General features: G+C 43.6%; 1 protein-coding gene across 1 annotated transcript in view; it reads right to left on the bottom strand.

The window, feature by feature from the left end:
* Positions 1-27,616, bottom strand: part of CSMD1 (CUB and Sushi multiple domains 1) — a 652,915-nt gene that overhangs the window by 364,570 nt on the left and 260,729 nt on the right. Inside the window, exon 8 of the mRNA XM_058666667.1 lies at positions 18,426-18,538. Coding sequence (XP_058522650.1) covers positions 18,426-18,538 — 113 coding nt within the window. The remainder of the gene's footprint in view (positions 1-18,425; positions 18,539-27,616) is intronic.

Here is a 27,616-nt window from a genome sequence, read left to right as displayed (position 1 = left end):
AGATATTTTCATGCCAATGGACGAGAAAAAAAGGCTGGGGTAGCTGTCTTAATTTCAGATGATGTGGACTTCAATCTGACACACATCAAAAAGGACAGGGAAGGACATTATATATTGGTGAAGGGACTGATCCATCAGGAAGTAATTACCATTGTGAACATATATGCACCAAATTCAAACGCACCTAGCTACGTGAAGCAATGACTTACGGACTTAAGGGGAGACATAGATATGCACACAATAATAGTGGGTGATCTTAACACCCCACTAACAACAATATACAGATCAACAAAACAAACACTCAACAAAGAAACAACAGAGCTCATACAAACAATAGAACAACTGGACATGATAGATATTTATAGAATTTTTTATCCTAAGGCCACAGATTATACATTTTTTTCAGCAGTGCATGGCATCTTCTCCAGGATCGACCACAGGATCGACCACAAAGCAAACCTAAATAACTTCAAAAAGATAGGAATCCTATCATGTACCCTCTCAGACCACCACAGAATAAAATTGGAAATTAGCAATTCAAAATGCCCCAGGAAATACAGAAACTCTTGGAGGCTAAACAATATGCTATTAAATGAACAATGGATCAGAGAAGAAATTAAAGATGAGATCAAAAAATTTATGGAAACCAATGAAAACTCTGACGCAACATTCCAAAATTTGTGGGACACTGTCAAAGCAGTGCTACGGGGTAAACTCATCGCAATTGGAGCTCATGTCAAGGCCCAAGAGAGGTGCCAAATACAGGAACTAACCACACACCTCCAGGAATTGGAAAAACAATAGCAGAAGAGCCCCACACACAATAGGAAACAAGAAATCATCAAAACAAGGGAGGAAATTAATCAGATAGAAATAAAAAAAAAATGATACACAAAATCAATAAATCAACAAGCTGGTTTTTTGAGAAGATAAACAAGATAGACACCCCACTGGCCCGACTGACAAAGAAAAAACAAGAGAAGGCAAGAATTAATAGCATCAAAGATGAAAAAGGCAACATAACAACAGACACCGCATCCATTAAGGCCATAATTAGAAATTACTACAAGCACTGCACTCGAACAAATCAGAAGATCACCAAGAAATGGAAAAGTTCTTAGACTTCTACCACCTGCCAAAACTTAGCCCAGAGGCAACAAACGACCTGAACAAACCCATAACTGAAGCAGAGATTGAGACAGTGATTAAAGACCTCCCAACAAAGAAAAGCCCAGGCCCAGACGGCTTCACTACAGAATTCTACAAAACATTCCGAACAGAACTGACCCCAATCCTCTACAAACTCTTCAAAACAATAGAAAAAGAAGCAACCCTTCCAAACTCATTCTATGAAGCAACATTACCTTAATCCCAAAACCGGACAGAGAACTAACAGAGAAGGAAAACTACAGACCTATCTCTTTGATGAACATTGATGCTAAGATTCTCAACAAAATCCTAGCCAACAGAATTCAAAAACACATCAGACAGATCATTCATCCAGATCAAGTAGGATTCATCCCTGGAATGCAGGGATGGTTCAACATCCGGAAATCCATAAATGTGATACACCACATCCAAAAACTGAAAAACAAGAATCACATGATAGTATCAATAGATGCAGAAAAAGCTTTCGACAAAATCCAACACCACTTCCTACTAAACACCCTAACCAAGGTAGGCATAGATGGAAAAATCCACAACATAATTAAAGCCATATATGAAAAACCCAACGCCAGCATCATACTGAATGGAGAAAAACTGGAACCCTTCCCACTGAGATATGGAACAAGACAGGGATGTCCACTTTCTCCACTACTATTCAACATAGTCCTGGAGGTACTCGCTGAGGCCATAAGACAAAAAAAAGAAATCAAAGGAATCCAAATGGGAAACGAAGAAGTCAAGCTCTCACTATACGCAGATGATATGATTCTTTATGTAGAAGAGCCAAGAGACTCAATACAGAGACTGCTAGAACTTGTACGAGAGTTTGGTAGAGTGGCAGGGTACAAAATTAATGAACAAAAATCAACAGCCATAGTGTATGCGAACAGCCCCAAGATGGAAAAAGATTTAACCAGCAAGATACCATTCAAAATAACAGAGAAAAGTATGAAATATCTGGGAATAAATTTAACCAAAAACGTAGGAGACTTATTTGAAGAAAACTACAAACTACTTAAAAAAGAAATTGAACAAGATCTCAAAAGATGGAGTAACATCCCATGCTCCTGGATAGGTAAAATCAATATCATTAAAATGTCTATACTGCCAAAAGCAATATATAGATTCAACGCAATCCCAATCAAATTGCCCAAAACATTCTTCATGGAAGTGGAAACAACGATCCAAAAGGTTCATCTGGAAACACAAAAAACCACGGATAGCTAGAACCATCCTGAAGAACAGGAAGTTAGCAGGGGGAATCACAGTACCAAACCTCTGGACATACTATAGGGCAGTGGTTATCAAAACAGCGTGGTACTGGCACAAAGATAGAGAGGAAGATCAATGGAGAAGAACAGAAACATCAGAAGGGAGCCCAAACAGGTACAGCCAAATAATCTTTGACAAAAAGACAAACGACAATCCAGGCAAATGGGAAGGTCTGGTCAATAAATGCTGTTGGGACAACTGGTTAACAGCCTGCAGAAACAAAAAGATAGATCCACATCTCTCACCATACACTAAGATCAGATCTAAATGGATAACAGAACTAAACCTACATCCAGAAACCTTCAAACTTTTGGAAGAAAATGTTGGAAACACATTGCAACACTTGGGGGTAGGCCCTCACTTCCTAAAAAAGACTCCAAAAGCAGTAGAAATCAAGACCAAAATAAACAATTGGGACCTCATCAAACTAAGAAGCTTCTGTATAGCTAGAGAAACAATCAACAAAGTAAAAAGGCAACCCACAGAATGGGAGAAGATCTTCGCACACGACATAGGTGATAGAGGGCTGATCTCCAGAATATACAAAGAGCTACAAAACAACCAAAATGTCAAAACAAACAAGCCACTCAAGAAATGGGCACGGGAAATGGGCAAACACTTCACAAAGGAACAAACCCAAATGGCAAATAAACATATGAAAAAATGCTCAAGTTCCCTGGCAATAAGGGAAATCCAAATTAAAACATCAATGAGGTACCACCTAACGCCAGTAAGACTGGCCCACATGAATAAAAGCACCAACAACACTTGTTGGTGAGATTTCGGGGAAAAAGGAACCCTACTCTACTGCTGGTGGGGCTGCAGGCTGGTACAGCCTCTATGGCAATCAGTATGGAGAATATTCAAACAACTCAAAATCAACATACCATATGATCCAGCAATAGTACTCCTAGGAATATATTCAGAACAATTGTTTTATGAGAAACCAACATGCGCTCCTATGTTCATAGCAGCACAATCAGTAATTGCAAAAACATGGAAGCAACCAAAATGCCCATCAACAGAGGATTGGATAAGAAAGCTTTGGTTCATCTACTCCATGGAATACTACTCAGCTATTAAAAAAAACAAAATGCAGTTCTTTGTGGCCAAATGGGCCAAACTGGAAACCATAATGCTAAGGGAAATGAGCCAATCCCAAAAGGTTAAATACCACATGTTTGCCTTAATTTAAGATGATATGATGTTATGTATAACATGTTATGTTATGAATGTTATATGTTGTGTATAAACTAAAATTGAAATGTAAGTGAGGTAGTCACTGAAGGTGGCTAGGAACTCGCATTTACTTTTAACATATTGGTTACTCATTACTATGTCAATTAATTCCATAATGATGTAAATTTTTGCTGATGGTATGTTGGAGCTTTCAATTGACTGGGATGATACTCTGCTGGCTCTGTCTTCAGACCAGAGAGGGTATACCTAAGAAGCCGTTGAACTTGACTGGACAATAAGATGCTGGACTCTATGTTTGGTATACACTTGCAATGGGGAAATCTCAACTGAACTTGAGCTGTGGTTATGCAACAAGGTGGAGGAATCCACCATGGTGGGAGGGATTGGGAAGGGGTGGGGAGAACCCAAGTACCTATGAAACTGTGTCACATAATACAATGTAATTAATGAATTAAAAATAATAAATAATAATAAATTAAAAAAATTTTGCATTAAAATGGTTAAAGTCAACAGATTTTACAAGAAACTTTATTTTAGAATGAATTCTGTTTCACTTCTTTCAAAATTTTTGAATGCAAATCAACAGAACCTCTATGTAATACTGGTGCCATTTCTATTTCTCTCTTATTGTCTTAGGCTAGGGTTTGCAGTCCAATGGCTTGCCCAAGTCACACACAAACCCAGGCTCTCTCACTGCGTAAAGGACACACAGGGCTGAGGCAGTTGATCCTCCACTAGGTCGTCTCTTTCTCCACAGGGAAGAGAAAAACAAAGAACTCCCAATGCTCAGGTCAGAGAAAATCTTAGAACACACTTGGAAACTCTAGAGAGAAACCGTTGTTCAGATCTTGTGGTCATCACAGCTTCACCGCTGTGGTGTTGGGGTTAGGGAAGAGCTCAGAGCCTTCTCTGCATCTTCCAGGAGGTTTTCCATCCCCAAGTGGGTCATTAGCCCTGTTCTGAGAAGTACCAGACCCATTGCTACACTCTTGGCTGTGCAACCTGCTGGTCAAGGTCTGTTCCAGTGAAGGGGAGGGACCATGGGGCCTATGTTCTGTTACCTCCACTCTGATATGGCCTAATTCTCACTGCCTGTCCGTGTTAGGACTGCCAGAGCATCTGGGCAACATCCATCTTAATCCCGATACTGACAGCCACCCATGAGGACCCGTACTATTAACCCACCATTGCCAATCAACAGCACGATCACCCACCAGTCACCTAGCCATGTCCCCTAAGAAAGTTCACTTCCTCACACTGTTCAAGTGCTTGGGCCCCTGCAGCCACATGGCAGACAATGAAGAAGCTGCAGGCAGGGCAATGAGCCAGCAGATGGAAGATCTTCCTGTCTCTCTCCTTCTGTGCATGCAATACTGCCTTTCAATTAAATAAAATAAAATCTTTTAAAAAAGAAAGTCCACGTTCTTCTAAGCATTGGTTATAAACATGCCCCTGCAATTTTCTAATGGAATTGGGAGAATTCTCAGCAGCTAAGGACCATGAGATACATGTGCGCATGTACTGTGGCGATCCATTTGGTGTCATTTCAGACTTTGCAACAGGAGTCACTTCCTGGACAAGGCAGCTGTGTTCTGTCCCAGGCTCACATGGACATGGTCTTGGGGCAAAGGGTGGTTCCTGACTACAGGCAATGGTCTCAACTGCTTGTGCTTATCCATTCTAGAATCTGCTTCTCATAAGAACTAGATAGTCCTCAAACTGTTGGTTTTCATCCTTTACAAAGTTAATAGAAAAGCCAGAATCAAGATGGCGGAATAGGGTAAGGACACGTTTATACAGCAGAAAAACATTCAACCAGGATGAAGCAGAGAGGACATATTTCAGGAAATAGGAGAGGATAGAACAACAGCAGAGGGTACCTGGAGACTGACAGACACAGGAAAGCAGTGGACACAACAGTGTGGTGTTGCAGAGACTGATATTCCAGCACGGTGATCTGAACTCCACAGCAGCTGGAACTCCGCCAGCAACCAGGTGGGAAGGGACTTTCACTGGGAGCTCGGGTGGTGAACCCAGACAAAGAAATGTCCATTCTGCTGGTCTGTTTGATTTGACCAGGAGCAGGGACAGAGCAGCAGATCTCAGACGGGCAGTGCAAGAACAGAGTGGATTTCACAGCCCAGTCAGCCCCTTAGAGCTGAATTGGGCTCCATTTTGCATAAGGAGGAAAGGGCGAGGGAGAGGATTGAGCATGCACTGAGCTGGGAGTGAGCTCATTTCTGTCTGGGTGAACTGCAACAACGTGGCATTCTACGGGTTCCACTCAGGGCAGATCTGGGATAGCCCTAGGATCTAACGGCCAGCAAATCAAGAACCTTAGTGGTTGTACGGCAGGCGCCATTTTGGGCACTGTGGCAATAGCTTTGGGACTGCAGGGGACAACAGTGAACTGCGCATGTGTTGAGCTCGCAAGAACTTGCTGAGGTCCGTGATTGCTGAGGTCCTGCAGGAAAATATTACTGACTGTGGCAGCCTATCAGTCAAAATAGGTCCGTGTGGCACCCAGACCTAATGTCCAACAGGTTCCCGCAAGATCAGCACCACCAACAACCTAATTATATAGGACACCTGGTGTCTCTCTAATCCTGGGACCTGCTCCAACCGGAAGTGGGAGAAAGGTTGCAGAGACAACAGTGCAGCCTCAGCACGGTATCACAGGAGGTGGTGAGTGGTGAGCCAAGAGCTGGGGCTGAGGAGACCACAGTGGAAATCTGACATAAGAACCCAGAACCGGAACTTGCTGGAGGTTGTGGCACAAGTGGCTGCAAGGAAAAAGGTGTGTACCAACCACAATAAGTAAAATCGCATTGTAGCCCTGTGGGTGACACAGCTTAGAAATCTGCCCCAAGGAGAAGACTCTGCTAACCAGAAGTACAATGATCAAGAGCAAAAGAAGACATAGAGGCACAATGAATATTACCGAAAACTCCCCTGCAAAGGAGCAAAACCCTATGCCAACCTCAGAGTTAACTGAGGAAGACATCGAGAAAATGGGGCACACAGAATCCATAAGACTCATTTTAAAGATTCTGACCAACAATGAGAAACTCATGCAAGAGTTCAAAGAACTTAAGGAAGCAATAAAGCAAATCAAGGCTGGTATATCAGAAATTAAGGACACAGTAGAGCAAATTAAGAGTACAGTGGAGAGTCTCCAAAATAGAATGAAGCAAGCAGAAGAAAGAATCGCAGAATTGGAAGGTATTTCCTGTCATCAGGGGGAAGCAAACAAAAAGCTGGAAGCAGAGCTGGATCAGGCCAAAAAAAGTATTTAAGAATTGAAAGACACTATTAAGAGGCCAAATCTAAGAGTTATGGGAGTTCCAGAAGGTGCAGAAAGAGAAGCTGAATTTTGCAAATGTATTCAATGAAATAATAAAGGAAAATTTCCCTAATCTAGAAGAAGAATTGGGAAACAAGATCCAGGAGGGGCACAGAACTCCCAACAGGTTTGACCAAAAGCAATCTTCACCACGACATATGATCATCAAGCTCTCTTCAATTGAACATAAGGAAAAGATCCTTAAATGTGCACGTGAAAAAAATCAATTGACATATAAAGGAATGCCAATTAAGCTTACAGGAGATCTCTCACAGGAAACTCTACAGGCAAGAAGAGAATGGAGTGACATATTCCAGATTCTAAAAGAAAAAAAATTTTCGGCCCAGGATAACATATCCAGCAAAGCTTTCTTTTGTCTTTGAAAACGAAATAAAATTTTTCCACAGTAAAGAAAAGCTAAAAGAATTTGCCTCTTCCAAATCTGCCCTACAAATGATACTTCAAGATGTTCTCTTGGCAGAGAAGAGGAATAGCACCTACCAAAACCAAAGGCAAACGGGAAGAACATCCCAGTAAAATGACAACAGAAGACTAAACCAATGAACAACCCATTGCTAAAATGACAGGAACAATGTAACACCCATGTATATTTAACTCTGAATGTAAATGGCTTAAGCTTAATCAAACATCATAGAGTAGTACACTTGATTAAAAAATAAAACCCATCTGCTTATTGTCTGGAGGAGACACATTTCAACAAAGATTAGTGGAAACTATATCACATGGGTTTTGTTATTCTCTGTTAGTTTCATCTCTTCAAAACACTTTCTTCTGATTAAATCATTCAATGACTCGTAGATCATGCAGTGGCATCATTTTCTTCAAGAAGGTTCTTGACTTTCATTTCTTCAGCTACACATTAGTCATTTAATAGCATGTTATTTAACTTCTTGGTGTTGTTAATTTCTTTTTTTTCCTGTTGTTGATTTTGTTTTGTGGCTCTTCATTTAAGGGGATGTATAGTAGCTGTGTAATGGAGACTGTCATATCTAGTAACATGTCATTTAACTTCAGGCATTGTAAATTTCTATTTGTTGATTTTGTATCATGACTTTTCATTTAAGGGGATGTACAGTAGCTGTGTAATGGAGACTGTCATATCTAGTGACGTCATTGAACTTCATGGCACTGTAAATTTCCTCTTTTCTATTGTTGATTTTGAAACATGACTTTTCATTTAAGGGGATGTACAGTAGCTGTGAAATGGAGACTAACATTCAGATGTGAGGATGTAGTGTGGTACGCATTTCTGCTTCCAGACAAAGATGGACTTACAATGAAACTGTTTACTATATCTTGACAATAGGATTCTGGACTCTCTGCCATTGTCCAGGCCCGCAATGATGGACATATGACTGAGTATGAAGAACTATATGTTAGTAATGATATAGAGGAACTGGGGGGGGGAAGGAACTGGGGAGGGGATAAGGGAATATGAAACTGTATTATAAAATAATAATAATAATAATAAAATGTATAAAAATAAAAAAAATTTTAAAATGTTAATATAAAAAAAAACAACCAAAGTTAATACAAAAGCCTGCTAGCCAGCCAGCTATCTTCACTCCCCATTGTAAAAGGGATTATTAAGATCAGATACTTTGGGTGCAAATTGGAAGCCCCCAAAAACCCCCAGTCCAGGTTTCTTGGCAGGTGTCCTTCGTTAAATCCTCCCGCAGCCCTCACCAGATGACCCCCGGTTGACGTGTACACCTCCAGAGAAAAGCAGGAAGGGTAGGATTCTACAAGCAATTAGGTTAGAGGAACACGGTGAAATGTTTAAAAAATGCACCTGAACAAAGTCATTGGAGCCTGAGAGACAACCAGGAGCACACGTTCTTCATTTTAATTATTCCCCAAACTTTTTTCTCCATTCAGAAAGATTTGCAGCACTTTCATTCCTGGCCCATTCAAAGATGCAGAGGGGAGCGTGCCTCCCACACAGCTGGCCAGAATGTGAGCTCCGAGGTTCCTCTCTGCTGCGGGATTTCCACCACATCTTATCTCAGTTTACTTCGAGATGGAACCTTAGGCTGTGAGGATAAATGTTACAAAGGGAGAGTGGGATGTGGCTTAAGCAAACGGGCCACCAAGCCTAGAATTTAAATGTCACGTTGTTACATTAGAATTTGATGTTCTTTGGCACCACCTGTTCTCTTGGCTCACACTTGCTGATAAATTTAAATATGTAATAATGGCTTGTCTCACATTAGGAAGAAGCAGTCATGTTGGTAATCCAAACATGAAACGAAACTCAGAGAAAATACAGAAATGTGAAATAAACAGGGTTCCCCAAAGAAAACATTTTCCTTAAAGAGCGGGAGATTACTTTAAGTCAATGCTCTATGCTGTTATCTTTTGCGTTGATTCATGTGGGTATCTTCTAGGTCCCTAAATAAGCCAACTGAACTCTGTATGAGCTAGAGGGGAATAGCAACAACGATTTAGGACTGAGGACTTCCGTCCATGGGCGAGCAGCTGGCCCCATGTTGCAGAATTCTCTGCTCTGGAACAGCCAGATTCGAGAGTCACAGAAAGCCAGAAAGATGCTGTGCTGACCACTTTGCCAAGCTATTCCAAAAGAACTGGAATGGCCTAGCACCATGCCCTGGGCCCGCATGAGACCACAAAGACTGAAGTAAGGCAGAGCTTGGCTAAGATTTTGGGTATCCGGCCTGACTTCACTAACCGAGCACAAGCACAGAGCACCCAAGAGCAACCAGCTGTCCAGCCCTGTCCTGTCCAGAGGATCAGGGACAGATGGATGGAAACTGCTGTACGGCCACAACCTCCACCAGTGTACCAACAGAGACGGAGGGACAGAGGCAGGTCAGAGTGGACTGGAGCTGTCTAGAAACAGTATCTAATGCCATTGAGAATGTTACTTCACTGGAAAACATAACCATTGAGCATTAACAGGAAGGAGAGCAAATGTTGACCGGAAACAATGACCCACAGAGAAGCAGAGAATGTGGCATTGCAAGAGAGTGAAGAAAGTGCCATCCTGCATCTGGGAGACCCCTGAGTCTGGGAGTGGAAGAAAGAAGCACGGAGGTTGGAAACTGGTGGCTGAGACTCTGTGGGCTATGAAAAGGCACTAAATGGCTTTGGGCAGAGTGGGCACTCCATGTCCCCCAGGACACAGTGACCCCAACTTCTCTGTCAGGGATGTGGGGCTGACTCCAGGACTGAAATTCATGGATCCACCAGCCAGAAGCATCTGTTCCCATCCAGCTCAGAACATGCCTGGGAATCTGGAAGATTTGGGGGACTGTGTGACCAGCAAGAATGGCCCTCACCTGCTCCTACTGCCCAGGCATTGATGGTCCTCACACAGGTGGACTCAGACTCATGCAGGAGGCATTGCTGCTGCAGGTCCTGCCCTAGACCCAGGAATGGGGAGCACTTTACACCCAGGGAGAGCATGTATCACAATTGTAGGGTCATGTCCTGGGGGCTAGGAAGGGAGAGCACCTTGGACCCACTGAGAACATGTGTCACCACTACAATGTCCCGGCCCAGCACAGGAACAGGACCTTTGTGCCCAATGAGAGCATGCATCACCATTACAGGGTCATGTCCTAGGAGCCAGGAAGTGGGAGCACCTTGGACCCAGTGAGAGCATGCATGCTCCTGGGACTCTCAGAGGACACTAGGAGCATCACAGGGAACACCACGACAAGCACATCTAAGAAGAGCAGAGTGATCAGTGGCTAGGGCTTCCCCAAGAGAGGGCCCGGGACTATCTGCTGTACCATGGCGAACAGAGGGGCTAGCAGAGGAGAGGCACATTGGGACCCGGCAGAAAAGGAGGACAGGCACCAAGCAATAATCCTGCTTTTCCTAGTAAATGACCCCAGAGGCCTTGGGTGCTGTGCTCAAATGGGTGGAAGTGGATGGAGCAAGGGCTGAATGGTGCAGTCCTGATCTATCAAAGGAAGGGTGCCTTGTTCATGGTCAAGGGTGCCTTCTCTGCCTGCTGGGGACCCACAGCCGCCTACTTCAGGTGTGGTCTCTGGGGCAGTCCATCTCAAGGGTCACAAGTGGCTCACCTTGGTGAGCCATGCCAGTTTCTGATCTCATGGTAGGGTCAGCAAAGACACCTGATATTGGTCTGATTTTCTGTGTCTCCTCAAGACTTGGACCCTGAAACCCAGCTGCCAGGAAATGGCCACAGGAGGTAGGGGCTCTGGGAGATTTTCATGAGGGTGGAAGCCTCATGGGAGAGCTTCGTGCTCCTATAGAAAGAACTACCGAGAGTGCTCCCACCCCATCCACCCCCAGAGGATTCAGCAAGCAGCTGTTGCCTGTGAACATCAAAGTTTCCCCAACAGATGTGGAAGTTGGAAGCTGGTGTTTGCCTAGAGTTTTTCCAGCATCCAGAACTGTGAGAAACATGCTTCCTTTCTGCCTACGCCTGCCAGGTGCATTCTCCTGTTATAGCAGCCTGAACGGGCGGACCTGTCACACCTCCCTCAGTCCAGTTCTTTCCCTCCTCCCCCACCGTCTCAGTACATTCCCACCCAGAGACATCCATCTTGGAATCTGTCACAGATAGATAGCTTGGATAACTTGTCACAGATTTAGCCCAAAAGTTGGCAAAGGTTTTTAAGTCCACTTGTGATGTAAAGTTATATGTATGTGGAAAAGAAGAGACGGATTGTAGATCTGATACTTGACTGTGAGACTCCTTAAAAGAATGGCTACAAGCAGCAACATCCACCTCCTGTTTAAGTTAGAGGGATTGCTGCCATACACACAGACCTCATCCTTTGAGAAACTAGAGTCACGGGTTCACTGTCTATACATGTCAGCAAGCTTCCACCAGCTCAGGAGCCCTATCTGATGCCCCCAGCTCCAGTTTCATCCCACCTAAGCATGCAGTTGTTTACCAAGAGGATGAGAAAGAAACAGGGCCAGTCACATGGAACAAATCCCATTCCACTACATGGGGAGAGGAACCTCTCACAAACCACCAACACATGCCACACCAGAGGTCACCATGCTAACCACGAGCCCTTCAATATGGAATGACCCCATTAGCAAGGCAGCACACCAGAGGTCCCCGTGGTGACCATGGAGCCCTTCAATATGGAATGACCCCATCAGCAGGGCAGCACACCAGAGGTCCCCGTGGTGACCATGAGCTCTTCAGTGTGCAACGATTCCATCCCATTGCTCAGGAAGGCAAAGTCCCTGATACATTGTTTGACACTTCCACAAATTATTCCTGGGTATGGGAGCCATCTCTGTTTCTGGAACAATGATGCTGCTCTGAGATGATTTATCTGAAATTATTCTTAGTGTGAGCCCAAAATAGGGCTCGTTTTCACCACACAGCATCACATCACAGGGAAACGTTCCCTTAATTTGCCCCCTGCTAAAATTTAAATCACTGAAGAAAATCACACAACGCAGGATTTGTGAGAGCTCTGCTCATCAGCTGGGCGATGAGCTCTGACTGCATGTGATTTTTTTGCAGCAAAAACTTAGTTCAGAGTTAACCCACTTCATTGTGGATACAGAGCTATGAAAACAGCCGCTGCCAAGGCTGCAAGGCCATGATTATTCGAAAAAACACTCAGGAGCTGGGCTTGCTCCTGGCCATCACTGCACAGGCTGGCAGCCACGCTGCAGCAGAAGCCAGGCCTGGGGCGTGTCGCTTACGGCTTCAGTGTGCTGTGTGCTTTCTCAGGCAGGTCTCCTTTCAAACCCATCCCTTCTGCCTAACATTTTAATGGGGGTTCTAGAGTCTGTAAAGGCAAGACAGGATTGAAAACATTTTTTTCAACCTTAGTAGCTATTTTCATAATTTATGATAGAAATTTTAAGACAGAGAAAAAGGAAAGTCTGGCCTAGTCCATTCTAACTCCTATATAGTTCTGAGACTAGCTCCAAACGTGAATTCTACACACATAGAACAAATATATTATCCATGCAGATAATAAATATACATATATAAATTGTGCATTTGTCTCTATATACATTACAGTGTATGCTAGTCTCAATTTTAATACGTGGAAATATTGCCTTATATAGCTATTCTGCATTTAATCACACTTTTATCTTTTGGGATTTTAAGTGAATTGCTTTAAATCAGACACTTTCTTCTGTATCGATGTTTTAAGCAAAGCTCACCTGCCTCCGATCACTCCCTCACACACACCTAATCACATTAAAGATCTCTCTCTAGTTCTGCAAACTTTCCTATAAATTTTTCCAATGATTCTTTACTGTATATTATCAATGAACATGATCTAGACAGATAGATGTATATGACACTATGAAATATCATCATGCTGACCCAAGTGCTAAACTACCTGGCTCATGTGAGTTTGCATCGGAGGTGGCTGTACTAGATTCATCTGTTGGCTCCTGCGGCCAATTTGTCACATCACTGCCTGTGTCTTACGATTCCATGCGGAACCGAGGACTTTGCCTCTGCAGCCAACTGCCATAAGATAAACAAAGTCAGCATCTCCTGTGCTCATCAGGAGCAGATGGGAGGGACTGGAATGTCTACTGGAAGCACAGGTACAAGCTGACAGAGAGAAGCCTGAGGCCCCCATGCTCCGGGGGCATGGAAACAGAGGGGAATCTAAGATCCCGGGACATGGAAACAGAGGGGAATCTAAGATCCCGGGACATGGAAACAGAGGGGAATCTAAGATCCCGGGACATGGAAACAGAGGGGAATCTAAGATCCTGGGACATGGAAGCAGAGGGGAATCTAAGATCCTGGGACATGGAAACAGAGGGGAATCTAAGATCCCGGGACATGGAAACAGAGGGGAATCTAAGATCCCGGGACATGGAAGCAGAGGGGAATCTAAGATCCTGGGACATGGAAACAGAGGGGAATCCATGATCCTGGGACATGGAAACAGAGGGGAATCTAAGATCCTGGGACATGGAAGCAGAGGGGAATCTAAGATCCCGGGACATGGAAGCAGAGGGGAATCCATGATCCTGGGACATGGAAGCAGAGGGGAATCTAAGATCCTGGGACATGGAAGCAGAGGGGAATCTAAGATCCTGGGACATGGAAGCAGAGGGGAATCTAAGATCCTGGGACATGGAAGCAGAGGGGAATCTAAGATCCTGGGACATGGAAGCAGAGGGGAATCTAAGATCCTGGGACATGGAAGCAGAGGGGAATCTAAGATCCCGGGACATGGAAGCAGAGGGGAATCCATGATCCTGGGACATGGAAACAGAGGGGAATCTAAGATCCTGGGACATGGAAGCAGAGGGGAATCTAAGATCCTGGGACATGGAAGCAGAGGGGAATCTAAGATCCTGGGACATGGAAGCAGAGGGGAATCTAAGATCCTGGGACATGGAAGCAGAAGGGAATCCAAGATCCTGGGACATGGAAGCAGAGTAGAACATGAAGCGGACACAGGCTCTCCTCTCCTGCTCTGCAGTGCATCCAGGGCAGGAGGGTCTCCGTTCCAGCAGACAGTGCCCAAAGGATCAGAGAACGTGAGCATCTCAGGGTATCTTTGGATCCAAACATCTGAGGACTCTCAAAATGTTCTATTCTCCTGAAAAACTTCACGATAGTCTTCTGTCCCGGGGAGACCAGATGAGGAAGGCTGCAGTAAGGTGGCAGTGCCAAGCCTGACAGATGTAAGTGCTGGCTACTTGGTCAGGATGGAGTCTCCAACATAACTATGATCTGATAGAGAGGCTGATGGGATACACAGGCAGAGTAGCTGCAGCCTGAAGAATGGATGTTGATTCCAGGTGAGCTGCCACCTGCAGGGAGAACTCTGGCAAAACCTGGAAGGAATCCTGCACAGCCACAGCCTCCTGTAAGTTAGCAGGGGAACCTCAGGGAGTCCACTGCTCCTTTAGTATTGCTCTGCGGAGCTTACAGGTCTTGCTAGAAGTGCTACTCGCGCAATGAAAACAACAAAAAACACCCTACTTTATGGAAAACTTGGAAGCTAAGAAAGGAGCATGTATCAGCAAACAAGAGCTTGCCTTTCCTGAGCTCTTACTTCAGATATTAACAGCCCTAGTTTAAACTCATGAGATTCAGACCAGAACCTTCTGCACCAGGTGCTAACCTTCACCTACCCTTTCCTTTTAATGAGGATCTGATACATAAAGTTTCAATGTATGGCAAAGGTTCTCTGAGGGCCAGGCCCCTAGTCTGTGTCCTTAATATTTTGTTATGTTCCAGTCATATCAAAATAAGTTAAATTAAATGGGAATGCCAACTGTCTCTTTCCTGATACTAGAAAACATCAGTAACTATATTTTAAGTCAGGCAGCACACAGCTATTCAAGTATTTGAGCATCATCTTCACAAGTGATTTGTAATTTATTTTTCATCGTGAGCTTGGTACAATGTTCTAGAAATACCAATTTTTAGAATGTCTTCTTTTGATATATGCCCTCAGTACTTTCCACTCTAAAGTACTTGATTTGTTCCCCTGTTTTAATTTTGTTTTCAACTGTGCAATATTGCTTGGTTCAAAGATAATGCATGGCAGTAATTGGTAATATCTCAAGGATTGATGACTACCCGTGTTTTCAAGGCATCTCCAATTTTAGTTATTAATCTATTGAGAGCATTCAGCAAACATTGATTAAAGTTCAATGTAATTATAATTAATGTGGCATGGGCATCAAACTGAAGGATGACACATGGATGAATATTCACATTTTAACGGAGAATACTTACCTGAGAATCCCTTACCAGCGAGGGACCCATAGTTTAATGAGGATGCCAACTCCTCTGATTGTACTAGCATCCTTCGAGGTGTATTCCTCTACTATTTAGAATGAACTCACTGCAGTTTGCCCTCTTTGGAAGTATCTGGTATTTCCCTGAGACTTTTAGAGTCTTCCAACAGCATCAGTAGGTGTAGGCCGTGTGGAAATATGATGCCAGCCCTAAGCTTTCTCCAAAAGCTGCACAGTCACAAGTCCAATGAAAGGTCAGATCTAAAATCCAAATGTCAGGAACAATTGCAGCTGCGTTTTAGCCCTAACCTTTAAATAGAAGGTAAATATAATCTTTGGTTGTAGCATTTCTTACTGAGGGTTCCAGTACGCAGAAGTCCACCTCACATTTATAAAGATCCTCAGTCCAGGCTCTCTCCTTCCCACACAAACAAATGGAAGAACACACCTTGATGAGTTGCATCCACACCCACGAGCTCAGGACAATCCCGCCTGCTGCACCTGCTCTGTGGGCTTGGCAGAGGCATCGCTGGTACCCGCCTCATTGGTGTCACCAGTAACAATCTCTCACTCTGCTTTTTCAATGCCTGAAAATACTTGTAGTGCACATCCCAGAAATACGAGCACAGTGTCACAGCATTCAGTCACAAAGCGAAACTAAGAATAATAAAATCTGATTTTCAAACTTACTACATACACACTTAGATGTATAGAAAACAATGTGGTGGAAGACCATTAGGACCATAGCCATAGGGCAGTGATCCACTGTAACACCTGGACAACTGACTGTACCTCCCACAGGAATATTTTTATTTCAATAGTCAAGGAGTCATTCACATAGCAATCGGGTTTCTGTAACTTGAAGCCGTATAAAAAGCTCAAGACTACAAAGAAATGAAGCTTAGATTTGGAGTATTTAGGTTTGGTTTACTGACATGTACAAACACACAGAGAGGGTAGATCCGGGAGGGTTGTTCCAGGGCCCTGGGGGCTAAGGAAGCGGCAGCCTCACCCACAAGGCAAGCACCTTCCTGGGAGAATCCACAGGTCACCCTACGAAGGAAATTATCACCGTTAAAGTTGTGCTTCTTGGGCCCAGCATGGTGGCCTAGCGGCTAAAGTCCTTGCCTTGCATGTGCCAGCATTCCATATGGCCACCAGTTCTAATCACAGCAGCCCTGCTTCCCACCCAGCTCCCTGCTTGTGGTCTGGGAAAGCAGTCAAGGACGGCCCAAAGCCTTTGGACCCAGCACCCACTTGAGAGGTCCAGAAGAGGGTCTGGGCCCCTGGCTTTGGATTGGCTCAGCTCTGGCCACTGCAGCCACTTGGACACTGAATCATCAGATGGAAGATCTTCCTCTCTAACTCTTCTCTCTGTATATCTGACTTTCCATTAAAAATAAATTAGTTTTTTTTAATGTGTTTTTTGAGCTACACTTCACATCACAGCAGTGAGCTTCTCACACACCTGCCTGCCCACTTCTCCCTGACAGTGCATTCAACAAGCCTGACGCAATTTCCTCTCAGGACTTGGTGAGTTCTTTCACGCCCCCCCCCACCCCCCCCACCCCCGAGGCACCAACCTTAATCTATCGCTTCTTCAACAGGGAATTTACAAAATCCCTGAGAACACTATCAGGAGAGAATATGCATGCTTTTCCAAATAACAAACAACATTTAATCCCATTTTCTATGCATTTTTGCAACCTGAATGTTTTAAGTCATTTTAGGCTAGTTAAGTTACTGATTCTGCATTTCTTTACATTTTTCACTTATCCATAATCAAGTAAGCAGTTTTTGAAAAGCTCACTCAACGTGACATGGCCAATAATCCACAACACATTTGTGTTCTCAACTTGCTTTTTATGTCTACTACCATTCTTCATCCTGAAAAAAAACAAAGAGAGTCTACAACAAGTTGTTGGGCTGGCAGACACAGGACAACCTGTGTTTGAGGCAAACAAAGAGGAAGTCTGGGCCACAGGATGCGGACTAGGGTCCGGATGCCTTCAGAGAGCCACTCACGCGTCAAAGCGAAGCTTACAGCACGGAGGATGATGCGCCGCATCCACAGTGACGTGTGCATCAGAGTGCCTCTTACCACATGCAGGAGCTCTCACAGCCAGGCTTCCCAGCCCTCGCCACAGAACACTGGTTGGCAGATCCAGGACCTAGACTCATGCCATCCAGTAACATTTCAAGAGAGAGAGATCCCAGACATCCTAAAGGCAGTGCCCCTGCTGGCCTGGCCCTCGGTAACCTCTCTGCTGCCCAACTGCACAGTGACTCACCAGGAGAAAATGTGGCAAAATGTCAGGTAAGGGAAGCAGGAGACAAAATGTGGGAAAATGTTGTCGCCAAACTCACAAAATCCCCAGCGGATTCACAGATGGGACGTTGGGTATTCAATCAGGTCAGGACCACTGCTACATGGAACTTCAGGGGCTTGCTTACAAGCAATCCCCATTTCACGCTCAGATCCTTTCCTTAAGAGCAGTCAAGAACTCATCACTGTCCCTTGCCCCAGTTGTCTACAGTTGTACCAGTCTCAGAATCAAGCCTTCAAAAATTAAAATGTCTACTTGCAGAGTGAATTTCAAGCAGGCCTTACAGAAGTTGCAAACACTCAGCCCCTGCTTTCAGTGTTCCCATCTCCTAGCCTCATGTGCTTGTAACACACACACTCCACTCATTTTAAACACAACAGAGAGGATTCCAAGCCTACCTTGGTAAACAGCTTTAAAGCCAGGTGAGCCAATGCTGTCGTCAGACTGCAGGTGCAGCCACATCTGATTGCTCATGCTCACGATGAGATCAGGAACACTGGACCCCGTGAGTCTGCCAGAGGGGAGATTTGAAAGCCATTAGTGAAGACAACAAACAGCTCTTCTGTGACCTTGAAGTGAACAACTCTCCCTTACAGAACCCACAGCTATCTAGACTGTTAGGACTGACACATCACAACCATTGGCATTTTACAGTAACTGCCCTAACCTATCACTTTGCATTTCTACCTTGTGTACTAAAACCAACTGAGTCCCATGTCCCTGAAATGGAACCAAGGGGCTTCCAAAATGCAGGGCGTACAGCACTAAAACTGGGACAGTACTTTCAAAAGAAAAAAATGGGACCACTGGCTGTGCCGGACTGGCAGGTGCTGTGCCCCGCAGGTGCTGACTGCTGCTATGTGTTGCTATGTGAGTTTACGGCACTCAGCACCGAAGGGAAAGCACTCCCCACATGAGAAATTGTGCCATTTCCATGGATGCCTCGGCAGACATTATCCTGCATGTTAATCACAATATCTCTTTTAAACATATATTAGAGGTAATCACACGTTCAGAGAATATTGAAAAGAAGAACAAACTGCATAGCTGAAATGGATTTAGCAACATTGATTGAACTTCCCCTCTGCATATTAATGTTCCGGTCAGACCAAGTGGAACTCTCAATGGAGCATTCACTGTGCATTAACAACACCGACACACAGCAGCTGCTGTCAGCCAGTGAAAAGAAACACTAAATCCATTGACTGCAGTCAGCATGCTGACAGAAAAGTGTGTGGAAATAGGAAAAGTATAAGAAAAAAAAATCAATTCAACCAAAACAAATGTTCCTGATCAAAAAGGCAGCTCTGGCCTCAGCCAAGTCGCTCCAGGAATATGAACACATGGTATGCCCCGTCCATCACCTTGCTCGGCTCAGCCCAACGCTCTTCTTCCGGCTGCCCTGAACACCTGATTCTTCAAGGCAAGAACAACAACTGTCACCCCGAGAAGTAAGCCCCGCCACACAAAACACACTGAAGAGAACATTCCAGTGAAGGATGTGTAGCCACTAAACACCAATTTCTTTCAGAAAATGCATCTTTGTTGGCAACATTGTTCTTCTTTGTTAGACTGTTGCGGCTGCTTGTTTGATCCCAAGAGAGGGGTTTGCCTTCCCTGTTCATACATTACATTGAAGTATAGCAAATCAGAAAGGGTGCTACACAGTGACTCAAGGCAGCTGGTGACATCACATGGCTCAACAGACAGCAGCCAGCCAGCCCTGGCTCAACACGCAGAGGACTACCAGCCCCCAGCCGCGTGCCAACCTCCCAATCACTGCCCTGTGATCCACCGTGCCTGAACAACATTATTTTTACCCACTTCAAGTAACGTTTCATGAACGAAATTATACTATGTAAACTCTGTGGATAAATGTTATGTTGATGAAATTTATTCATGCTTTTGTATTCCTATTTTATACACTTTAATTTCTGCCCTACAAGATACCTAAAGATGTTCTCTTGACAGAGAAAAGGAATAACACCCACCACGACAAAATGCAAATGCGAAAAAATCCCAGTAAAATACCAACAGAAGACTAAATCAATGAACAACCTATTGCTAAAATGATAGGAACAAATTACCACCCATACATATTAACCCTGAATGAAAATGGATTAATCTCATCATTCAAATGCCATAGATTAGTAGACTGGGTTTAAAAACAAAACCCATCTATTTGTTGCCTCCAGAAGACATACCTCACCAACAAAGAACAATGGAAACTATGCCTCATGGATTTTTTTGTTGTTAGTTTCATCTCTTCAAAAATACTTTCTTCTGATTAAACTCTTCAATGACTCAGAGATCATACAGCAGCATCATTTTCTTCAAAAAGGTTCTTGATTTTCATTTTTTCAGCAACACATTAGTCATTCAGTAGCATGTTATTTAACTTCATAGTGTTGTTAAATTCTTTTTTTCCCCTTCCTGTTGTTTATGTTTTGTGGCTTTTCATTTAAGGGGATGCATAGTAACTGTGTAATTGAGATTATCATATCTAGATGTGAGGATACAATACAGTGTGCATCTCTACCTCCAGACAAAGATGGACTCCCAATGAAACTGTTTACTATATCTTCACAATTGGATGCTTGACTCTTTGCCATTATCCATGCCCACAATGATGGACATATGACTGTGTATGAAGAACTATAACATAGTAATGATATAGGGGAACTCAGTGAGGGGGAGGGAATTGGGGAGGGGATAAGGGAAATCCCACAATCTATGGAACTATATCATAAAATGATAATAATAAAAAAAAGTAAAAAAGAAAAATATTTCTTGCTTAATTGCAAAATACTGAGATATATTTTTTGTTTTTCTGTAATTATTTCTGAATATTTACACATTAGCCATAGAAAACTAACATTCTTTACATTTATTGAAGTGGGCACTGCCAATTTGAAGTAAGTCAGTTTTGGCAAATGTTCAATGTGACTTAAATTCTTAATATGTGTATGATAGTTTTCTTTCAAACTTATGACTGAACTGGTAAAATCTTTATCTCATAGAAGCTTGATTGCTTTTTCGATTATAGGAGAAGTGGGTTAAAAAATCCCAATTTATAGGCCTGGAACAATTGTTCAATGGATAAATCCTTGCCTTGTAACTGCCAGGATCCCATATGAGCATCGGTTCATGTCCTGACTACTCTACTTCCCATACAGCTCCCCGCTTGCAGCTTGGGAAAAAAGCAGAGGGTGGCCCAAGGCCTTGGGGCGCTTTACCCATGTGGGAGACCCGTCAGACGTTCTTGACTCCTAGCATTACATCGGCTCAGCTCCAGCTGTTGTTGCTGCTGGGGGGTGAACCAGCAGATGGAAGATCTTTCTCTCTTCGTCTCTTCCTCTCTGTTCTGCTTTTCCAATAAAAGTAAATACATTTTTAAATACCTCAATTTATAATTGTGAATGCTTGTATTTTGTCTTGCAGTTAGTTCAAATTTGACATTTCATATTTTGAGAGTATGCTGTTATTAAGAGCTTACAAATTTATGATTGTATTTTATTCGACATTATCTCATTTTTTATTTCAAACAGATATTGCATTAATTTGCACTTTAAATTATGATTATAAAATGATACAAACTTTCCTTTTACTGTATTGTTCTGACAAAGGATATCTGTTTCTCTCCATTTCCTTTCAACTATTCCATGGTGAGGCAGACATTCATATTTGTCTCATGCAAACATATGTTGTTTTATTTTATTTTCATCCCATCAGTTTGATCTTTTATTTTGAATACCTGGTAGTCCTTCTTCATTCTGACACTTGCCTTCCTGGGTTTCAGCAACTTGCAGAGAACCAGAATGCAACAGTACTGAACAGGGAAATCTAGAAACAATTCACAGGTTTAAAATTGTGTCCCCTTTTAAATAGTGTGAAGCAACCTGCTGTGGTATGATGGTGTCCCACTCAGGAACTGAACCACCACTTGTCCAGTGTGTCCAGGCTGCAACCTGATCCACTCACCTCCCCACCTAGTCCTCACCTGGGTCCAACTCAGCCATCACATCTACTGTCATCCTATCACAGAGCTTGAGTTCTGGTGACTGTAATTTTACTAAGCAGTGACAGCATGAACACAATGATGCTTGAACTTCAGACATGTCAAACAAACAGGTTTAACTTGCCTCTTCTAAGGAATAATGTCTAGGTCCTTGACCAGCAAAGAATAAAAACAAATCAGACATTAAAAAATGGATAGGATAAGCACAGCATTTGGGAGTATTTCATAGAACCCTTAAAAAGTGAAATGAGACGTTTAATTTGGCATGAGAACTTTGAGCATCCCATGCCATTTCCTGTGAGTCAGTTTGCCGGAAGTTTCTAAAGATCTGGGATAGATTGGGTCCCATTTGCTGTTTCAGGCATCCACTGAGCATCTCAGAACAGACCCGCTAAGGTTTAGGGTGACTGCTTACATACTGGTGAAATTCAATTCACTTTTTAAAACTAATTTTAACTGTCTGTTGCCATTTCCCAGGGCTTCAAAACTGGTATTTTGCTTTCTTCGAGGTAGTTTTATTTATATTGAAAAACTGTTCATCAGCCATATCTTTGTTTTGATGAAAAGAGTAACTCTTATGAAATTTTTCTCCATATTTGTTGTCAGGTTTGGAGATTCCTAGATGATAAGGTTTCATCTTCTCTTTCCCTTGCTTCTCAACTCCAAATTCACAGATATTTTCTATAAATATTATTCCTTCATTTCCATTTTTGGCATAAATTTGAATATTTTCTACTAATCTGTTACCCAGTTCAAACCACATATAATGAGTTCTTTCCTATATTTCACTTTTTGAATTTCCATTTCACTCTTCACTGCCAATTATAGTTTGCTGCCGAACACTGTTGATCATTTCTTTTATTTTCTTAAATATATGAATTGTAATTTTGGTAACCTTCCCTATTTAATGGCCATATCTGGGCACTTCCTCACTTTCTGCCATCTGCCTGTTGGCTTGGAGTCATCTGGCTCTGTTTTTGGAATATAAGGTTGGTTTTGCTTAAAGCCAGATTTGTGCCCAAGCTCTTACAGAAGTGCTGGACACTGTTGAGTCCCCCAGGAGGACTGACTCTCCCATCTGACTCTCAGAGCAAACCTTGCCATGACATGGGACCCTGTATATCACCCTGGGGGACTCAACATACTCCTTGTTAGCCTGCCCAGCAACAAACCGATTCCCAAACTCCTGCTTTGCTTTCTGGGTCCCTGTTCACCATGGTTTTGCTTGGCATCATTGCTCTTCATCCCAAAAAAGACAGGACTGGGAGAATCAATGAAGGATCAAAGCCAAGAGGAGCCAGTTCTGTTCTCTACAAATCTCTCTGGTTTGCCGTCTCATCCCTGTGAGGTTGGACAACACAGAAGTGTCTCCAGCATCCTGCTGAAGTTGAGGTGACTCTCCCATCCAGGAGTGTTCGGAATGCTGGATCCTCCTGACCTTGTCTCTGTGCAAAAGGTCAACACCCGCCATGATGAGTACCATGCATGCGCACACTGAATAGCTGCTGTCTTCTCCAGTCCCCCATGCCGAAGAAGGTCCAGAGCCATAGGCCCCGGGTGCCAATTTCCCTCATGTGGTTACCCTACCACATGGTGGTAGTCCCAGGCCATCTCCCTCCAGGGAACAGTCCTTCAGATTCTCCTTTAACAAAACCTTTTCCCTGAACTAAAACTCTCCCCTCTCTCAACCTCAATCATAGCTTAGTCTAACAATCCTTTAACATCCTGCAACCTTTTGCGGGGACTCAGCATCCTACATCCACTTTCTTCTGATGACAGAATTTGTTTGATCACAATGTTCTAGAGCGAGGATCAGCAAAGTTTCCAACAGAAAACTATTCATGGCACATAAGAATTGTCCATTTTCTACCTCTTCTCCCTGGATTTCTACCTTCTTTATACAATTCTCCTTTGCACAGAAGGGTCTGTGTTTCTATTATTAGATTTGCTTTCATAGCTATTTTCTTCATTTAAAATCTATGTATTTGAAAGGCAGAGTAGCAGAGAGGAAGAAAATCTAAGAGAGAGATCAACCTACATTCCACCTGCTGATTCTCTCACCCAACAGGTACAACAGGCCAGGCCAAGATGAGGAGCCACGAATTCCCTGGAGGCTCATGGGGAAGTTGGGGGGCAAGATGAAGGAGCCATGCAAGGTCATGGGTGGGCAAGATGAGGAGCCAGGAACTCCCCTGCAGGGTCATGGGTGGGGGGCAAGGCAAGGAGCCAGGAACTCCCCTGAAGGGTCATGGGGGGGGCAAGGCAAGGAGCCAGGAACTCCCCTGCAGGGTCATGGGGGTGCCAAGATGAGGACCCAGAACCTCCCGTGGAGGCTTTTGGGGGTGGGAGTAAGGAGACATAAATTCCCCTGAAGGCTCATGGGGAAGTGGGGAGGTAAGATGAGGAGCCAGCAACGCCCCTGCAGGCTCATTGTGGCGGGTAAAGACTTGACTTTCTCTTTAGCTCTGTCTTTTCCACCTGATGGACACTGGCTTGCTGCCCCAGGCCCCCCCCCCACCCGGGCAGTTGGAGTGTCCACAGAGAGAACTCTTCCATCAGCACGGGCTCCCTGCTTCTTATAGCCCAGTGCTGTTTGGAAATCGCTGGCTATACCAGGCAAGCTGCTATGTGGAGTCCAAACCTCAGGCTCATACTCCAAGCTTCTGTCTGACCACAGCTCAACATCCTCTAAGTTCCACAGGCTTGCACTGACTGAAACTCTCTCTCCTGATTCTTGGGGACTTTCACTGAGGCCAGCCTGGACAAACTGGGTGGCCAGACCCTGTTTCATTCTTTTCAAATGCGGCCTATCTGACTAAGCTCCCATCTAAGATGAGTCCGCATTTCCTACTTTCTGACAGGGGTGGTGCTGATTTAGTCAGTCCCAGACTCTGTCTTATGAAGTCAACAGCACACTCTTACTCTGTTTGCCCATATTCCTTCAAGCTACAGACTGGGGAAAAAATCTTTTACTTCCCTCACAGCTGATGCAACATCCCATTGCTGAAAACCTGGGAGATCCTCACATACTTCCTGGGTCAACAAGATAGGCCTCCACGTCCATGTGTGTGAAGCACTGCAGTTTGCACTGCATTTACCTGCCAGTCAGTCTGAAGTTAGTCTGCAAGCTCAGCTGGACTGAATAACCAATTCCAGTCCACACTGACATTCATCCTGCCAACGTCCAATTAGACTTACAAGTTACTTTCCTTTTAAAGCTCATTTTAAATCTGATCCCATATGGCTGACGTATATCTGTAAGAGACTGCAGGTATAGATGTCTGTGCATTTTAAAAATTACTTAGGAACTAATATTTAACTTTTCACAAAAGCCCAATATATTTTATAGACAATGAATTTTAATTTTGAACTTTCTTAAATGTTATGAATTTTTTTGTTCTGTTTCAAGTTTTCAGATTTATTTTCCTTTGTCATCACTGACATTTTGTTTAAGACAAAAAGCAAATAACAGGGACTGGTGCTGTGGCATAACAAGCTAATCCTTCACCTGCAGTTTTGGCATCTACGTGGGTACCAGTTCAAACCCCACCTGTCGCACTTTCAATCCAACTTCCTATTCATGTCCTAGAAAAGCAGCAGCAGAAAGCTCAAGTGATTGGATGCATGCAACCACTCAGGAGTCCCTGAAGAAGCCCCTGGAGTAGCTCCTGGAGTCTGGCTGTGGGTTTGCTCAGCTCTCACCATTGTGGTCACTATGAAATCAACCAGCAGATAGAAAATATCTCTTCAGCTCCTTTCTCTATGTAAATTTGCTTTTCAAATAAAAATGAACACTTTATTTAAAAAGCAAATAACACCCTTTGTAGCTGTTTATCAATTTGAAACAGGATTATTTAATTTCTAAATGAAATACAATGGCAGCTGGCTTTGATAAAATGAAACACTTTAAACTCTCTCTATAACACAAAGTTTTAATTGCTGCTTTGCAAACAGATTTATTGTTTTTGTTTTTGTTTTTCCCCCAAATCACCTCTATCTATAGTGCATATTGTTTTGATTTGGACTTTAAAATAAAGTGATCCTTAGGAAACACTGAACGACTTACATATTTGTTAGAAAACAACATGGATTTTCCTTCTGCAAAATGCATCCTCTTGTAGCTCCCAGCTCCCTATCACATCCAGTGGGAATCCCTGCCCGCCCCACGCACCTTCTGCTTCAGCCACATTCACCACAAAAATCAACATTCTCAGCCTCCAACACAGAAATCCCAGTGTTGAAGGAAGAAGGCCCTGTTCTCTGCGGACAGCAGTGAAGGGGTCTTCAGGGATCTCTCAGATACCGTGAGGCCCCCACGCTGCCGGCAGCTGAGCTCCCTGCCCTCTCTTCCTGGGCTGCCGGGGGACCTGCAGCCACTGCACAGCCTCAGATGCAGCACAGCAGCCCTCCCCACCATCTGCTCCTTCAAAGGCTGAGCTCCCAGCAGGGCAAGTGTATGTCTCCTTGCCCTTTCATTCTTGCCCCTGACAAACAATATGCACATTGTTTTGCATAAATAAACTCATAAATCTAAACAGAATAATCCACATTGCAATCATTGCATATCTATACGTTTAAATCTCTTGGGCTTTGTTTTCTTTTATTTTTTTAAGCAACACATCAAGATTTATTTTTATTGCCCTTCAAACTTTTGAGAACCAGGATATTTAATTTGTTTCAATATGTGCTGGAGAAGTCATCTAGTATTTTCTTCAGATGTCTTCCCCACAAGTAGCTGTGCATGTCAGTTCTCAGTTTTTTGTTTCTTCTCATTGATGTTAATATTCTAAAACACATGGGGAAGCTTGAGACTTATTGGTGCTTTTTTTCTGGGTCAAATTAAAAAGACAAAAAGAAGTAAAGTCTATCAGGAATCACTCACACTACAGATTCCATATGCAGTACTTGTGTCAAGGTAAGAAGACAACATCACAACCAACATCAGAGGTTGTCAACAGTGTTGTACACACATCGGCATCTAGATTATTATATAGTGCATCCTAGTATAGAATGGTCTTCTCTCTACTATGCAACATTGCTGGCAAGAACAGCAAAATCACTCAAATAATTACACGTAGGCTGGCTTCTTGTCACAGCCACTCTTCTAACATCCTCCAAGGGATCTCACCCAGGAGCCAGGCAGAGCCTGCTGCTCCAGTACAGGAGCCCACATCCCTACTGTGCTTTTATTACCTTCTCTGTGATCCTTTCGGGGGGGTACCCTCGTATGAGCAGGAAGCTCAGCTCTGCCGATGCCATGACCTCTCCTTCAGGGCCTCTGGAACACCTTTAGACTGTGTGGTCCAGGGGAAGGGAATTCGGTGGTAAGGTTGAATGTCAACTCACCGAGGTCCTCTGTTAATGCCTCTAAACTCTCATAATTTCCTCCCGTGGACATCCAAGATGACTGTGAGGTTGAGGTGGGGTTACTCTTGTGTCCACAGCAGTAAATCTATACTGCTTAGGGAGTGCTAGGCTCTCTGGCTACTCTTAAACAGCCCAGAACGACAGAGAAGTTGTGGCCTCCAACACAGAGGTGAGACAAGCTACTTCAGGGATAAAACCTAAACA

The sequence above is a fragment of the Ochotona princeps genome, chromosome 7 (genome assembly GCF_030435755.1).
Source record: "Ochotona princeps isolate mOchPri1 chromosome 7, mOchPri1.hap1, whole genome shotgun sequence".
NCBI lineage: Eukaryota > Metazoa > Chordata > Mammalia > Lagomorpha > Ochotonidae > Ochotona > Ochotona princeps.
Note: the sequence above shows the minus strand (reverse complement) of the source record. Positions and strands in the feature narration are given on the sequence as shown.